At 37.9% G+C, this 18532-nt stretch overlaps 1 protein-coding gene across 1 annotated transcript; it reads right to left on the reverse strand.

The window, feature by feature from the left end:
• Positions 1–678: 678 nt before the first annotated feature.
• park7 (parkinson protein 7) lies at positions 679–17679 on the reverse strand. Its single transcript, XM_061938831.2, has 6 exons — positions 17470–17679; positions 15592–15693; positions 15471–15530; positions 7066–7135; positions 1725–1811; positions 679–1414 (listed from the first exon to the last, which is right to left on the reverse strand). Exons 1-6 carry the CDS (start codon positions 17557–17559, stop codon positions 1254–1256), a joined length of 570 nt encoding a protein of 189 aa, XP_061794815.1. The 5' UTR covers positions 17560–17679; the 3' UTR covers positions 679–1253.
• Positions 17680–18532: the final 853 nt, after the last annotated feature.

Consider the following 18532-nt stretch of genomic DNA (forward strand, 5'->3'; position numbering starts at 1 on the left):
GCTTGGCTTCATCTTAAAAGTATACTAACTTGTCCTATGTCATCATGAGTTAGCATCCTAACGTTTTATACTAGCTTTTTAACTAATTTTGTTTGTTCAAACCTAAAAACTATGGATTTTGATACATGGCGCCATCTTGGACGTATGTTAACGTCGCTTATATCAGCATGATAACTGTATCATGATAACTGTATCATGCTAACGTTTTAGCAATTTTTTAAATGTTTTCACCTAAAAAGTGCATTTTAATACTTAGCACTATCTTAGAGGTACACTAACTTGTCCTAGGTCATCATGCTAATGTTAGAATGCTAACTTTTTCAGCTAAAGTTGTATGTTTAAACCATGGCTCCATCTTGGAAGTATGTTAACATCTTTTATATTAGCATGCTAACTTAAACATGCACATTTCTTATGCTAGCTTTTTAGCTAATGTATGTTTGTACCTAAAAATCAATAGATTTTGAAATAAATGATTAAAACAATATTTATATCAGCTATAAACTGCTGCTTACATCGTGGTAGTTACGATTACAAATGTAGTAGCGATGGGTCTGCAGCCGTGCAGACAAGACTACCTACTACGAGGGAGAAAGGGAACACTAAGTTATGAATGTTAAAATACTGAAAGAAGAACCAGAGACACAAAAAATATTGAATAAAAAACATGAAACAAGCTGCTTTAACACAGGGTTTAGTAAGTCTCGTTTAGAAATGCTGTGAAATCAAGATTGACTGTAAGTGCAAATAAAGTAAGCTCCGCCCACAGGTCAGATTCTAGTAGTCATCAACAGCCACTGTATTAGGTATAGTATGAGTCATTCAATGCAGGGGTTTCAAAGTGTGCACCTCTCATTGAAAAACTGATTTCATAACCATATTTTGGGGGAATTCCCCACTCACCCCAGTCTCCCTCGATTTGGGAACTACTTTAAAATTAAGTAATTTTGTCACAAACATTATTTAAGGTAGCTTGGTGTGTTTACAAAAGGTGTTTTTCTTCAATTGTTTTCAAGTGGTGTAGAAATGTGGTTGTTACCTTAATAAGCTACAAGGGAGGGTAAAATATTGCACATCTCACAATGATGCAGTGCAGATTACCAGCTACAAGCATAACAGTAAATGTGCTGGAACACCTTTCTAACAAGGATTGTTATTGCAGAGGTTTGGGAATACATATATTGTATCTTATAGTTAAACAAGTGTACTTAAAGTTGTGGCCTCTGAGCTCGGCGGATGTAACCTGGCTGCATTCAGTCTTTCATAAGGAGTGGAGACTTGACTTGAGCGGCAACCTCAGCTCCCAGAAGTTCTTCTACAATTGCCAGGGCAAATTCGAAAGTGGTTCCGGGCCCACGGCTGGTGATGTAATGTCCGTCCTTCTGCACTCGAGCCTCTGAATATTTATAGTGATCTAAAAAAAGGCAAAAAGAAGCGATACTTAGCAGCGAGGACCATGCAACAGGCTGAATGAAGACGACACTGTGCTGTGTGCACACCAACACCTCTGCTGATGACCTAGTTTCTAGTAGGTTCTGTCAAATTCCTGCAACTGCTTCCACCTCTTGTGTGCCACTGCATTGTGGCATGAGAATTTACCTGTATGGCAGTGCCACCTGCTGCTCCTTACATAAACTGTTTTAGATCAAGCGTTCCCGTCACACAGAAACAAAAACTATGGCGCAGCCGTCTTTCCACATCCTTCCTGAATTCGGTTCGCTTACCTCCAGCCATCATCTTCTCCTTCATAGCAGGATATGAGGTCACCGTGCTGCCGTAGCCAATCCCGTGTGCCAGAAGAACGGTAGGACCTGCAGCAGAGGGGAGCAAAAGCTGTATTAATGCTTGTATAATAACATATCATCCATTTGCATTAGTCCAGTGCTTTGCACAACAATCCATTAAATAAGATTGCAGGGTCAAAACCGAAAAAACAAGTCTGAATATAGATGGATTAGCTTCTTCAAACTTTTGATTTGTTCTGATTTCAAAACATTCATCCATTGTATACTACTTGTCACTCTCGGGGTCGCCTGGGCTGGGAGCCTGGAGCCTAACCCAGCTGCACTCGGGCGGAAGTACACACTGGACAAGTCGCAAAACAGTCTTTCCCAACTTAGGAATAAAGTGATTTTATAGTAATTGCAATAAATAAAACTTTTACAGGCGACATTTTTATGTTCAAGTATATTGAGTCTTTAACTTGAGGTGGGTAGAGTAGCCAACATTGAGTACCGTTAATAGTAATATGAGTAATATGACTAAGGTAAAAAGTAGTCTTCGAAATGATTTACTTGACGGTGCCATATGTAATAATTCCATGTCAAGTCATCATTAAATAAATGGCCCTGATATGTCAAACGGCATTAATAAATCATTTTCTTTTTGAATACTTCTATAACTATTAACGGTAGTTCAGCCGGGATATGCTCATTTCAAAATTAGATTTACAGCCCCGAAATCTTGTTATTGTTTTAATTTCGATGCCCTGCCCTTTACCGTTTGACCAATTAGAAAGTCTGTGAGTGTGTCACATCCAGGTTGCCACCTTCGTTTGGCTACTGCCACTGGTAAAGTTACTAAACATGTAAGACCTTCGTAAATCCAAAAGGCCTTGTTATGATTTTCAACTTATTCATGACAAAGCCAGGAACAAAACGAGGATTAGTATCGGGGATGCATTTGAAAGATGGAGACCATTGAAGGCGGAGAAGATTTTTTTCATCTGACGCCAAACTTGCTAATTTCCTAAATAAGGCATTTACGTTTTCTTATTACTTAAAGGGGAACATTATCACCAGACCTATGTAAGCGTCAATATATACCTTGATGTTGCAGAAAAAAGACCATATATTTTTTTAACCGATTTCCGAACTCTAAATGGGTGAATTTTGGCGAATTAAACGCCTTTCTATTATTCGCTCTCGGAGCGATGACGTCATAACGTGACGTCACATCGGGAAGCAATCCGCCATTTTCTCAAACACCGAGTCAAATCAGCTCTGTTATTTTCCGTTTTTTCGACTGTTTTCCGTACCTTGGAGACATCATGCCTCGTCGGTGTGTTGTCGGAGGGTGTAACAACACGAACAGGGACGGATTCAAGTTGCACCAGTGGCCCAAAGATGCGAAAGTGGCAAGAAATTGGACGTTTGTTCCGCACACTTTACCGACGAAAGCTATGCTACGACAGAGATGGCAAGAATGAGTGGATATCCTGCGACACTCAAAGCAGATGCATTTCCAACGATAAAGTCAAAGAAATCTGCCGCCAGACCCCCATTGAATCTGCCGGAGTGTGTGAGCAATTCAGGGACAAAGGGCCTCGGTAGCACGGCAAGCAATGGCGGCAGTTTGTTCCCGCAGACGAGCGAGCTAAACCCCCTGGATGTCTTGGCTCACACCGTCCCTTATGCCACCGAAGATGATCAAGAGAAGAATATCGACCCTAGCTTCCCTGGCCTGCTGACATCAACTCCAAAACTGGACAGATCAGCTTTCAGGAAAAGAGAGCGGATGAGGGTATGTCTACAGAATATATTAATTGATGAAAATTGGGCTGTCTGCACTCTCAAAGTGCATGTTGTTGCCAAATGTATTTCATATGCTGTAAACCTAGTTCATAGTTGTTAGTTTCCTTTAATGCCAAACAAACATATACCAATCGTTGGTTAGAAGGCAATCGCCAAATTCGTCCTTGCTTTCTCCCATGTCGCTGGCTGTCGTGTCGTTTTCGTCGGTTTCGCTTGCATACGGTTCAAACCGATATGGCTCAATAGCTTCAGTTTCTTCTTCAATTTCGTTTTCGCTACCTGCCTCCACACTACAACCATCCGTTTCAATACTTTCGTAATCTGTTGAATCGCTTAAACCGCTGAAATCCGAGTCTGAATCCGAGCTAATGTCGCTATAGCTTGCTGTTCTATGCGCCATGTTTGTTTGTGTTGGCATCACTGTGTGACGTCACAGGAAAATGGACGGGTGTATATAACGATGGTTAAAATCAGGCACTTTGAAGCTTTTTTTAGGGATATTGCGTGAAGGGTAACATTTTTAAAAAAACTTCGAAAAATAAAATAAGCCACTGGGAACTGATTTTTAATGGTTTTAACCCTTCTGAAATTGTGATAATGTTCCCCTTTAAAACAAATGGAAATGGACATTTTGTATGTAAACTATATTGTCCAATACAGTCTATGATCTTGTCTAACAAAGCTAGTATGTTCGTGCAACGAATGCTTAGTTTGATGGTGCTTAGCTCCTCGTGTAATGCTTAGCATGCTAGCCTGGTCAATGACACATCAACATATAGGCTAACGGGGGAAATATATGCCCTTTAGCCTATATGTCGATGTGTCATCCAACTGACAGGGCAAAATCTCTTTTTGACAATTAAAACCTATGTGGATATGGGTAGTGTCAGTGCCTATTTTGTTCTCAATATGCTGATACGCTGAGGAAATGGGTTCCAACATTAGCGCGGCTAATTGCGGTTTCTGGTACTGTATGTGCATCAGGCACATATGGGGTGGTATTTGCTTGGCACAATATAATGCATTACATGTAATGATTTTCTACTTTGTGTATTGACATGGTAGTAGGCTATATGATTTATGCGTAGAGTGGTTTTTGCGTAACGTGGGTTGGCTTATAGAATCCTAGTCGCTTCACACTCGGCTGTGAACCGATCCAGTGAGAGCTAAAGATCCTGGCCAGATGAAGTCAGCAGGACCACATCATCTGCAAAAAGCAGCGATGTAATCATGCAGCCGCCAAACCAGATCCCCTCAATTCCATGACTGTGCCTAGAAATTCTGTCCATAAAAGTTACGAACAGAACCCGAGACAAAGGGCAGCCCTGGTGGAGTCCAACCCTCACTGGAAACAGGTCCGACTTACTGCCAGAAATGAAAAACAATGACAGCAAACCAAACCAAATAAAAGCCCAGTTCAGCACAATTCAGTCTTTGTCGGACCTTTTGAGACAGGTCACTAACGAAAACTGAAAAATTAAAATATGTCAATAATTCTATGTTATATTATGTTTAAGGTTCTAATTCTAGCCCAGGGGTCTTTTGTAACCTTCAGCTCGTTGTCTATTGATCGACAGCATATCTTAACAAAAGAAGGATTGGAGCCAGAAAAATAGTAAAAATTGTGAGCACAAGTTCACATTAATACTAAAAACTGCTCTTGCTTTTGCAACATATAGCAAACATGACGATGTAGGCTGTTTTTCTTAAGTACAAGTCTTTACTTAGGGTGCATTGTCTAAGCGTGAATAGTGGCTAGAGATAGGTAGAGTTCACATTTGAACAGATATGGTACCGATTTTTGGTACCTGGGAAGCGATACCGGAAACCCATGGTACCAATTTCAGGTACTTTTTTTTATTCTTTTTTTTTTTTTCAACATTTGAAAATGAACCGATTACGATAATTGCTGTCCAGTTGTAGCTTGTTTAATCATCACATTCCTGCGTCTCATTTGCAGGTGTGACACCAAGTTGCAATTGCAAGTCCAAGACCTTAAATGGCATCTGTACAACGATTATGGTGTGTTGTGCAGCTTGTTGTGCCCTACAAAGTGTTAACACTGTAAATATTGTATTTATTAGGGATCAATTGTTTAATTTATAACATGCATCTTAGGTTTAATTAACAAATTTGAATGTGACATTGTGAATGCTAATCAGTAGCATGCTAATAGTAAAGCCAATGTTTATTAGCATAATTTTTGGACAAGTGGAGCCTTACTTTACTTACGTTGGAGCGTTTTTTTTAAAAGTTCTATTATTTTGCCCTCAGCGCTGCTGGAGTGCCGAAGTGAAAAATGTCAGCAACTGGGTGTGACATCATGCGAGCCCGGTACCAAAACATGGCATCGTTGAATTCTGTGAATCGGTGCCAAAAAAGTACCAAATTCGGTACCCATCCCTTATAATGGCCCTAATATTCTTTATTAAACATTTTCTGGTCTGCTCTATGGTAATCGCCACAGTCAAAGGGATAAGCAAAACATGGTTTGTGCTGTGTTCAGATGCGGTTCAAGTTTGGAGGTCCCGTTGTATTTATATTTAAAGTTTACAGCTGGTTGCAAAATGTATCCACACAACACAGTATACAAGATATACGATGACACAAGCAGTTCTTAAAATTGTCCTTCCAAACAATATCATGGTTTCTAATACACAGAAACAACAGCGTTTCTGCCCGGAGACAATGCACCACAATGAGACAGGAGGTGGGCTCTAATCGGAGAATAGGGAGTGCCTGAAGACACTGCTCCTTGCTGCATTAACTTTGGCAATGGCCGAGCACTGCAGTGAAGCTCATCCAAAAAAGTGTTAATAAATAGAAAGTTATTGATTAAGGTCCTTGGCTGTGCGCCCATGCAGTCTAAAAATCCCACTTTCCCATGGCAGAAGAGCAGACTGCAAGCTACTCCTGTTACAGCTAATCCTCACGCAGAGGAAGCCAAAGAGAGAGCGAGGCGACGTCGGACATGAGATAAGCGCTTATTATCGGACTGATCAATGTTTTTGGAATGCAAATCATCGTCCTTAATGCAGTCAAGTCACCAAAATCTTTCAGCGTCAGGGGCAGATATTGACACAGCGAGGGGCCCGTCTCGCTGGCGGCTTCATTAAACTGTGAATTCCTGCGAGTGTTTCAGTCTTTTCGAGGACACTTTGCCAAATTATATTATTATATTTGCCATAGTGGTCGACAGTCACTTTTCATAATGGCCTTGCTGTGTCCTTTATACCACAAGGGTACTGCGAGATAAGCACACTCATTAAATTTAAGGACATCCATTTATCAAACCTTCATGCTACCAATTTAGATATCAAAAGCAGCATAAATTAGTTTAATGAATTTAATAGTTTCAGTACTTTGAATTTCGTGGTAGCGCTATCTAGTGTTCAGCTGATTTGATATAGTAAACCCACAGATTTACTACACACGTTTTTTTTTAATACTGTAAGAAACCACATGCCGGTTTGATACAGTATGTCTTATTGAGAGTGTGTTACTACGACAGGCTTGTTTTTGTCGACTGCACCTGCACAGATGGCTGCAATAAGGCCTTTCCTGCCATCTTGGTCCTTGAGCACTTCGCTGACAGCGGGAGACTGCAAGAGAGCGGAGGAAGAAGATGTAGTGAGTCACAGGCGGAACATACTGTATTAAAGCATGACATACAGTAAACATTCTCCGAGTATGGGGCTGCCAAAAGGACTATACAGCTGTATTTATTAGACTTAGACGTAGACTTCCTTTTTATTGTCATTTAAATTTGAACTTTACAGCACAGATAAGAACGAAATTTCGTTACATAAGCTCATGGTAGTGCAGGATAAAAAAAGCAATAAGGTGCATATACTTCAATTCAATATGTAAATAAATACATGTATATAAATAATATATAAATATATATATATATAAAATAAATAAATATATATAAATAAATGAACAGATTACTGTACAGATAAATATATTGCACTTTTTCACATGCGTCCACGTTTATGGATGTATGTTATACAGTGTTGGGACTAACGCGTTACAAAGTAACGCGTTACTGTAACGCCGTTACTATCGGCGGTAACTAGTAATCTAACGCGTTATTTTTTATATTCAGTAACTCCGTTACCGTTACTACATGATGCGTTACTGCGTTATTTTGCGTTATTTTTTATGTAGTATCGGCTAGAAACTGAGAAGATCTGAGTGTTGCAGCGCTGCTGAAGAGGCGACAAAAAAGAGGCGCGCCGCGCGCTGTCTGTGTGTACGTGTGTGTGTGTGTGTGTGAGTGTGTGTGTGTGTGTGTGGGAGGAGGCGTGTCTGTGTCTACTATCAAGACGTCATGGCGAACCCCGAAGCCGAGTTTCTTAAAATGGAGATATTTTCAGTACGTTTCTTTTATCGACCACAAAGAAAAGAACATTTTAGTTGAATGTATGTTTCAAATATGCTGAAACAGCGACAAAAACAACATGCTTCGACGAAGCTAGTAAAGAGACACACACTTCACCTCCACCTCCAACAGCGGCTGGATTTTAATGAGGCACTGCACACTGAAGGTACACACACTCTGTCAATTCTCTTATATACTCTTTCATTTTAAACTTTTAGAGTGTTTGATTATCACATCACTCTAAATGTTTAGACTATAAAGTTCACAAACCTAAAGAGGGATACTAGTGGGCCAGGCTAATATTTCCTTTTCTCTAAACTAAGTGGGGAAATGTGTAGAGTGTTCTGGGCTTCAGACATGATTTTATTTCAGAATTCCTTGAGAAAACGCCTGGTTAGGCTTTATGTATGTAGTGTGTGCCTTTCTTGTTTTACAGCTATGTTGTTATTATGCTGTTTGTTACTTATGTATGTTAAGTTGCAGCTATTTAAAATAGTTTTGTCAATTTGTTCTGGTCTGAAACAAATTGGCCCTTTAAAACATATCTTTGTCTTTGTGTGTTGTATGTAGAGCACATTGCTTAGCAGAGTTCAGTGATGCAAATGCATGTCAAGTTGATCAACAGATTGTATTATTCTCCAGTGCAATAACAGTACTAAAATGAAGGCTAAAAGGGCATTAAATGGGGCCTTAAAAAAATTAAAAAAAAATATATAAGTAACTAAATAGTTACTTTTCACAGTAACGCATTACTTTTTGGTTTAAGTAACTGAGTTAGTAACTGAGTTACTTTTTAAATAAAGTAACTAGTTACTGGTTTTCAGTAACTAACCCAACACTGATGTTATATTGTCTTTATGAACGTATTCATGAAGATGTTGCTTTGTGGAGCTTACGCCTAGATTTAAACTGTACTTCTTCAAAAAGTGTTCATGTGCATTGATTTACTCAGCGACAGAAAGTACCGTATTTTTCGGACTATGAGGCACACTTAAAATCGTTTTTTTCTTCTTCTCAAAACTCGACAGTGTGCCTTAAGTTTGGTTGAGCTTACCTACCTCAAAGCTATTTTATTTGGTACATGGAGTAATGATAAGTGTGACCAGTGTAGGCTGCACTATGAAGGCAATATGACTCAAGTAAACAACACCAACATTTTAAATGTTCCATTGAAAATATAGAACATTACACACGGCGCTCAAAAATCTATCAACTTGTTTTAGTACGACTTTGGTAAGCAATGAAGCCTCACCGCTTAAAAGATTGTGGCGTTTTGTTTCGCAATATTATGCAAAAGCAACTTTTCTTACCTTCTGGTACCTGCTGACCTGTATTTGGGCTCTGCATAAATCCTGAAAAATTGCGCGTGTCCGCCGTAGTCAATAAGTTTCTTCTTTTTGTCTATCTTGTTATGTGACATTAATCCTCCGCTGTTGCCTTTTCTAATATAAAAGTAGTGTAAAGTTCTTACTTATATCTGTCAGTAAAATCACCATGATAGCGCTAAAACATACCGGTGTAGTGAGTTTTCATTATTCACCCAAGGAACTTTAGTTATTAGAGAGTTCCGGACGGACGTTTTTTCACTGGACACATTTTCGGTGTAGTTGTTTCCGGATGAGGAGATGCTGCTCCGTTATTGATTTAAGTAAATGTCATTAAAACAGTTAGCTCCATCTTTTGACACTTCTTCCACCCCCGTCCTTGCACGCTACACCGCTACAACAAAGATGACGGGGAGAAGACGCTGCCAAAGGTGAGCCACGTAAATAAGACCGCCCACAAAACGGCGCATCCGAAAGCGACTGTCAGAAAGCGACTTGAAGATGATCTGTAAAACATCATCTATGCAACATTTTGACCAAAGAACCACCATTACATGTTATGTAGACCACAATGAAGTGTTTTATTTTTTTCAACTAATAATAATATGACTCCTTTAATGCGCCCTATAATCCGGTGCGCCTAATATATGAAAAAAGATCAAAAATAGACCATTCCTCGGCAGCACACCTTATAATCCGGTGCGCTCTATGGTCACAAAAATACGGTACCAGGTGTTTATTTGAAGTAAGGCATTATTTTAAGAGGAAGCCTTTCTTTGGTCAATTGTTATATTTTTAAGAAGCGTGATTGCAATAGCCAAGTTAAGTCAACTCAAGTTTGCACTATAATTGTCTAAGTCTAGTCTAATTCTAGTCTAGTCTAATAATAAAAAAATCTAAGTCTAATTGACACTGACATGACATTGTTCTAAGCATTTGGGGGTGGGGTGTCAACACAAACACGAACACATGCACATTGAACAACATAAAAAAAATACGGTGTATATGGCAAGTGTGTACTCGGGCTGCACAAAGATAAACAGAAAATAAATGCAATTTGGATTTACAGTAAACTGCACCCTAATTTATAGAGATTTTTTTTTTTTTTAAATAAACAAGCTGCAACACACATATGCTGAAGGACAGTCCTGTCGTCATGACGGCTGACACTTTGTCCACGCTGTACCCGTCTCCCAGCGAGCCTCGCTGGTCAGAGGAAGTTGGCTCTGCTGCCATGGCCAACGTGGCTCAATGACTATCATTCATTTTAAAGTCGTATGATAATTTCAAATGCAAATATCAGGTATGCAGCGACCATAAAAATGACATGCAGGTGCGTAATGGCCAATATGCAAAGTAGATGATGCAGTCATCTGCTCCCCACCCAACATATCTCTGCAAATATTTAAATGGCACAACGCTGGCAAAATGATACTTTAATACAATGTAAAAAGTACCGTAAATTCTGGACTATAAGCTGCTACTTTTTCCCTAGGCTTTGAACACTGTGGCTTATAAAACGGTGAGTAAATGATTAAAAAAACAAAGTCTGTGATTGTTTGTGGTATGGCACCATCTTTAGGACAAGTTCACTCACTGCAGGTGCTGCATTGCTCTGCTGTTTAGACTGAGCTATGAACCTCGCGGAAGTACAAATGCCGTTTGGTCTTCTAGCCGTCCATAGCGTTTCTATTCATTTGGATTCTTCAATTATCACACCTAGCAACGTTAATAAGTTTTACCGTATAGTAAACAATTTTTACTTTCTCAACCAAATGTGCTGTTGTGGTAATATTTCAGATTCAAATCGGATGGTCAATATAAACCCATCAACACGGACGAACGAGCGAGAATGCCGTGATTGCAACAACAACAAAAAAAGGACAATGTCCGACTTCGTTTTTCCAACTCGGAAACAAATGCACTTTGAAATGTTCAATATTTATTAAATTTAAATTTGTGCTTACAGAAATAAGTCAATTTTATGTTTTTGTTTATTTAGGATAACTGATAAGTTATATACCTTCCAATTATAGTCCAATGGTAAACAATTCTACTGTAATGGGAAATATAAATATTTATTCAAATGATTACTTGCATTACCATTATAATTAGGTTGATTGGCAACACTAAATTGGCCCTAGTGTGTGAATGTGAGTGTGAATGTTGTCTGTCTATCTGTGTTGGCCCTGCGATGAGGTAGCGACTTGTCCAGGGTGTACCCCGCCTTCCGCTTGAATGCAGCTGAGATAGGCTCCAGCACCCCCCGCGACCCCAAAAGGGACAAGCGGTAGGAAATGGATGGATCATTGTAATTAAATATGATTACATTTGTGTTTAATTTGGTCACAAAAAATGCTGACAATAATATTGTTTATCGGCAATAATTTGTAGGACAATATATCGTCCAGCAAAATTTGAAAGTTAACCTCACTGTATAGTTTTTATCGGTTATTTTCGAAAGTAGATTATTTCATATTGTTCTAATGTGTGGCAGTTTGACACAAGAATATGTTGACTGACAGTCTAAAAGTGACATGTCTTCCTTCACTCGATATTTTCGCAGTTTTATGTATTCATTAGGTATAAAATATAAAAATCGCAAATCTAATCACATCAAAAATGGCAATTAGGTTTTTTCCTTAAAATGGTGCAACACTAGTGAATCGAATTCACGAACAAGTTAGACTGATGCCATGACGTTATTTACACAGGTGATGCAGCTATCCGTGTATGCCAGTGGTTCTCAACCTTTTTTCAGTGATGTACCTTCTGTGAATTTTTTTCTAAATTCAAGTACCCCCTAATCAGAGCAAATCATTTTTGGTTGAAAAAAAGAGATAAAGAAGTAAAATACAGCACTATGTCATCAGTTTCTGATTTATTAAGTTGTATAACAGTGCAAAATATTGCTCATTTGTAGTGGTCTTTCTTGAACTATTTGGAAAAAAAGATATAAAAATAACTAAAAACTAGTTGAAAAATAAACAAGTGATTCAATTATAAATAAAGATTTTTACACATAAAAGTAAGCATCAACTTAAAGTGCCCTCTTTGGGGATTGTAATAAAGATCCATCTGGATTCATGAATTTAATTCTAAACATTTCTTCACAAAAAAAGAAATCTTTAACATCAATATTTATGGAACATGTCCACAAAAAATCTAGCTGTCAACACTGAATATTGCATTGTTGCATTGTAATGAATGGAATAGCCTACTTGATTTGATGTTCAGTTTATGAACTTACATTCATATTTTGTTGAAGTATTATTCAATAAATATATTTATAAAGGATTTTTGAATTGTTGCTGTTTTTAGAATATTTAAAAAAAATCTCACGTACCCCTTGGCATACCTTCAAGTACCCCCAGGGGTACGCGTACCCCCATTTGAGAACAACTGGTGTATGCCAATCAAAGGGAGTTTACTGAACTTTGGAGGGTGGAGGATGGAGATGATATTTGAAAACGACAGAAAACCCCATTGGAAACTGCAGCTGTGACTTAAGCCCACTAGGTAGCGCCAAAGACAAGTTGATAACTCCAAGACAGACAGCTGAGTAGCAATTGTAAAGACTACCTTAAAAGCCCCTTTCCAAGCAATAACTATTTTTCAGAAACTTTTTTTTATTTAATTTTTTTTAACATTAACAAAAAAAAAAAAAAAAAAAGGTTTCCCATTAAGATACAAAGAAGTTCCAGCAAACCACCAGGGTCTTTTTCAGAAGCGCAGTGTAGAAACTTGTATCATTTTCACAAGCTAAAGAAAAGCTTTGAGACTTGAACGTCACCACAAAATGATTGTGGAAGAATAGACGACTCGCTAGTGGATCTAAATGTAGGACACTTGGCCAAATAAAATGGTAAAAATAAATTTAAAGAAGTATATAAGAAGGTGAAGGACAGTCCAACCAGCATGTAAACAAGCCACCCGCCGAAATATAATAGTATAAATTCCTGAGATTTTCGTTAAAAAAAAAAAAAAAAAAAAAAAGGCACTAAAGTCAGAATGAAAAATCTGGGTGTGATTGACTCAGAGTTGACTTTAACTCTAAATATTAAACATTTTACTAAAATAGGTTTTTATCATCTTAAGATCATAGTCAGAATCCACCAGTTACTCTCTCAGAATAGAATGGACTTTATTGTCATTATATTTGCATATAACGAGATTAAGGACTCCAACTTAGGTGTGGTAGTGGGAACAAATATGGGGTAAAAATAAATAAATAATAAAATAAAATAAATTACCGAATTTTTCGGAGTATAAGTCGCATCGGAGTATAAGTCGCACCTGCCGAAAATGCATAATAAAGAAGGAAAAAAACATATAAATCGCACTATGAAACGCCAAACTATGAAAAAAACTACGACTTATAGTCCGAAAAATACGGTACACAACAGGCAATAAAGAAAAAACCTAACAATTGAAATAAACACACTACTATCCAATAAGAATAATAAGCAATCCTGTACATTATACAAAACACTGTACAATATACAGAACAAGACAAGAGTACCGGAGTAATAAAAAACAATAAGTGTTGGACGTATTGCACTCGAAGGGTAATATTGCACAGTAGGCCAACACAGAGGTGCTAATGCATGCTTTTATTTCCTGGTTGTTACTATTGTAATGCCATACTCTCTGGTCTTCCCAAAAAGAATATCAGAAGTCTACAATTATTACAAAACTTAGCTGCACGTGTGCTGATGAGGACTAGAGGGCGGAAGCACATTACACCAGTTTTAAAGTCTTTGCATTGGCTCCTCGTCCGCTTCAGGGTCGATTTTAAATTTATATTATTAGTTTTTAAATGTCTTAATGGCCTTGTACCTTCTTATCTGTCTGACCTTTTAGCTTTCCCAAATACCAGAACAAAGGCCCACGGTGAGGCAGCATTTAGCCACTATGGCCCCCACCTGTGGCCAAGCTTGCCAGAGGGCCTTAAATTATTAAAAAAAAAAGCTGAAGACACACTTTTTTTAATCAGGCTTTTTACCGATCATCTTAAGCTTTGATCATCTTAAGCTCTTATGTTTTTTATTGTTTTATTGTGTTGTTTTTCTATTTTAATTATTAATATTACTAATATTATTCTTTTCATGTTATGTTTTTATTAACTAATTAATGTAATATTTATATTATTTATATTTTACATATATTTTATGATATGATTTATACTATTTTTAAGATGGGGTTAATTGTACAAGTAAATTATTACAGTTACCTAATAATATAAAATAACGAGACATCTGAAGATCTATTGATGCGAGGTGTCTATTAGAGCGAAAGCTAATATGCGGATGCTCAGTATTGGCTATTAATAAAGTGCGTGAGGACCCTCAAAAGGACTGAACTAAGCTCCTGTAAAGTTTAATTTTAAACCTTAAAGGGGGCCTATGATTAACGTTGTCTTTTCTGACTTACAAATGTTAAGATAAGATAGACTTTATTGATACTTGTGGTAAACAATGCTAAAGCATCAAATTATAAGGTTCACGATTTTGGGCGTGAGCTTGCACATTGTTTCGGATGACTCTTATCGCAGTTTGGCTATGTTGTGATGTTATTTGGACACTTAATAAAGCACTAAGCCTGAGGGGAAGCTCCCCACCCTCTGCTTCAGGCTGTGAAGAAACACGGTATGATATAATATTTTCATTTAATCTTGGCAGGCGCATAATAACACTAACATTACACTGACATTAATGCTGATTAAAGCTGCTTTTTTATTAATATTGTGACCGGGTGAATCTATATAAAGTTTATTACCGGTAAGTTTATTTTTGAGTGTGTTTGAAAAAAAATAGCAGTGACGACCTCAAGTTATACATTTAAAAAGTGTACATTTTTAAAAGATAAATTATGATACTTTAAGAGGGTAAGGAGTGGTTTTAGTTGCATCCTGGGAACGCCTCCTAAAACGAATATCTTGCAGACAGACTCAAAAATGGGCCTACAAGACTGACAGTGGAGCAAAATATAAACCAAAGCTTATCCAAAACATGTCATCGAGATCACAAGGAAGTGTTTTAAATGTAGATTAAACTCGTCATTGGTTCCCTTTAAACATGGAACAAATACATGAGACTATTAACTTATTTTAAAAAAATGAAGGCGCATAGCTATCAAGTTTTGACTTATAAAAACTACTAGCAAAGTATTGCAGAACGCAAGTCACTTAATAGTAACAATATGGATGTAGATGCATAGATGTCTTACCTCTGCCAGGTGTGTGGCCCCTGGCAAACCCCCAGGAAGGACCACCACATCATACGGGCCCTAAGACACAGCATGAAAAATAGATTATTTGCGGTTGAGAGCTTTTATTTTGAAGTCTTACCTGTTTGCGTGCATCCTCCAAGCTTGCATCAGGACAGATGACAACATTCCTGCTGCACTGGACTGGATCCTTCCCAGTCAGCCCTGCCACCGTCACTGCAATCTGCATGTTCGAGTGAAGGTGTCAACAAACCGTACTAGACTGGCAACCCCTTTTATTTACAACTTGGTTGCAGGAGTGCTGTCTGCAGCTAAGCCTTTCTAAAACTGTAGGCATGTATTTAACTAAAACAAAATAAGTATCATCTGACCCCGACACACATATTAATGGAGAAAGAATACAAATTGTCAGCCAATATAAATATCGTGGGTTAATAATAGATTCAGAGCTTTCCTTTAAAGCCCATATTGGCAAATTGTGTAAAATAATCAAGTTTAATCTCGCAAATTTCCGTGCAATTCGAAATGAAATGTCAACTGAAGCTGCAAAATTGTATTTGCATTTGATGATTTTCAGCCACTTCAACTATTGCCTTACCAGCTGGTCTCAGGCTGGTCAGAGTTAAAAAAACAAAACATTGGAAATCGTGTACAAACAAGCAATTAAGGTTATTGATAAAAAACCTAGACACTATCATCACTGTGCCATTTAAAAAAATAAATAAATACAGTATTTTAAACTGGGACAGTCTTCACACATTTGCAGACTTAAAACTGACCTATAAAGTAAATGGTAAATGGGTTGTCCAGCGCCCCCGAAGGGAATAAGCGGTAGAAAATGGATGGATGGATGGAGGGTTGTACTTGTATAGCACTTTTCTACCTTTTTTTAAGGAACTCAAAGCGCTTTGACACTATTTCCACATTCACACACTGATGGCGGGAGCTGCCATGCACGGCGCTAACCAGGCCCATCAGGAGCAAGGGTGAATTGTCTTGCTCAAGGACACTACGGACGTGACTAGGATGGTAGAAGGTGGGGATTGAACCAGTAACCCTCAGATTGCTGGCACGGCCACTCTCCCAACTTCGCCACGCCGTCCCCCGGTACTGCATGAATTGGCTCCAGATCCTCTGGTAGAGTTCATCAGCCAAAGAAAAAGCCGTGAGCGTGTCACTCGAGGCTCTGTCAGAGGTGACTGTTATATTCCTCTGCGCAGGAGCACTTTCAGTAAGTCGGCCTTGTCAGTAAGGAGCGCAAATGTGTGGAACTCAGTACCTGAGGAGGTTAAACTGGTCACAACGTACAAGGCCTTCACAAAAATGTTTAAAAATGTGGCTTATCAACGCCTACAGCCGCCAGCACTCTGCGCAGGAGCTCTGTCAGTAAGTTGGCCTGGTCAGTAAGGAGCGCAATTGTGTGGAACTCAGTACCTGAGGAGGTTAAACTGGTTACAATTTACAAGGCTTTCACAAAAAAATTGAAAATGTGGCTTAACGCCTACAGCCGCCAGCACTAAAAGATGAGCCTGTTTTGATGCTAAGATAAATGTTATGTTGTGATGTTGTATTTAATTTTTTAACATATTGTATATGTATTTTGTGCTTCTTTTTTTTCCTTTTTCCTCTCTCTTTCTTTTACTACAGATGAAAACTAGCCTTCTGGCTAATTCTAACCATACATAGTCATGTGTTTTATGAAATTGCATTCTCCCCTTTGAAATAAACTAATCTAATCTAATCAACACGTCACTGCAAACACGGACTTTTATTTTGAAAAACCAGTGTCTTTCAACTTTGACATTTAGTTTGACGGTCTCCGGTTATAGGATCAGAATATGCTTATTCTTTCTTAGCAGTTTAGCACTACTTATAACATTAATCTCGGTGTTGTTGCCGTGAATAGTTCATGTAAACACAGCATACAAAAGTCAGAAAGCGTCCTTATTTAGAGAGTCGTGTGATTAGCATGTTAGCAAAGTGGCAGAAAGCAACAAACCCCAGCTCTTCGCATGATGTCCACCGAAATTACAGTCTCCATCTCCTCTGCACCCTTTGCCAAGATGACCAACGCTCTCTTTCCTGCCATTTTTGAGTTTGCAGCTCGTCAGCGGCAAAGACACGTAGGAATGAAGCTAACTACAGTGCGTAGTATTATCCACTTGCGGCTAGCATAGTAGCATTGGACAATTGCCCGGGTTGCCAGGTCACATGACACCCAACCCCCCTTTTCATAGGACGACGCAATATCACAACCATGAATGTCGTATTCTTATATTAAAAAATACATATGTACACCTGTGGTATTCTTGTAGTCACTGGATGTAATGAATACAACTTTAGAAGAAAAACCATACATCTCAAGAGTATAGTTTGAGCAAATTTCGCGGCTCTGGATAACATCCAGAATACGGATGTAGTGATTGTGTCACATTACCAAAAAATGGTGTAACATTAAAATGAACTATTCAGACATTGATTTTTACTATTATGATCTGTTTAAACCGTGGGCATTAACTGAGATAAAGGTTAGATTCATGAATACAATTTCATAATGTATAGGGTACTTTCCACCCACTTGGCATCCATTGCACCCGTCACACTTATTTTTTTTTACTTTTTTAAATAATGGTGTAATCAAAACTATATATATGATACAATTTAAACAGAGGTTAAAATACTTATATTTATTGTGGGTTTGATAAAAAAAAAATGCAAAAGAAAAAAAAAAAAAAAAAAAAAATCATTTTGTATGTCACAAACAAACGCAATATTTTTTATTTTTTTTAATGGTGTAATTAAAAATAAAAATAAATGTATATATATATATATATATATATATATATATATATATATATTTTTTTTTTTTTTTTTAATTTTTAATTACACCATTAAAAAAACGGTGAAAAAAAAAAAGTTCAAATTCAAGACAAAGTTATGTATTTTTACTGGTGCACAAAATTAACCGTGCATGAACATCACTTTGTTCAAAGAACAACACAAACACAGTGCATGAACTCACAACAAATTACACACCTGCAAATCAGATGTGAAATTAGAGG

The sequence above is a fragment of the Nerophis lumbriciformis genome, linkage group LG03 (genome assembly GCF_033978685.3).
Source record: "Nerophis lumbriciformis linkage group LG03, RoL_Nlum_v2.1, whole genome shotgun sequence".
NCBI classification, from domain to species: Eukaryota; Metazoa; Chordata; class Actinopteri; order Syngnathiformes; family Syngnathidae; genus Nerophis; species Nerophis lumbriciformis.

Coding starts and splice junctions, on each gene's coding strand:
- park7 (XM_061938831.2), bottom strand. CDS start 17,559: ATGGCAGGAAAGAGAGCGTTGGTCATCTTGGCAAAGGGTGCAGAGGAG. Junction 1,812..7,065: donor TATTGCAGCCATCTGTGCAG/GTGCAGTCGACA, acceptor CCTCTGCTGCAG/GTCCTACCGTTCTTCTGGCA. Junction 1,415..1,724: donor GGAGAAGATGATGGCTGGAG/GTAAGCGAACCG, acceptor GCCTTTTTTTAG/ATCACTATAAATATTCAGAG.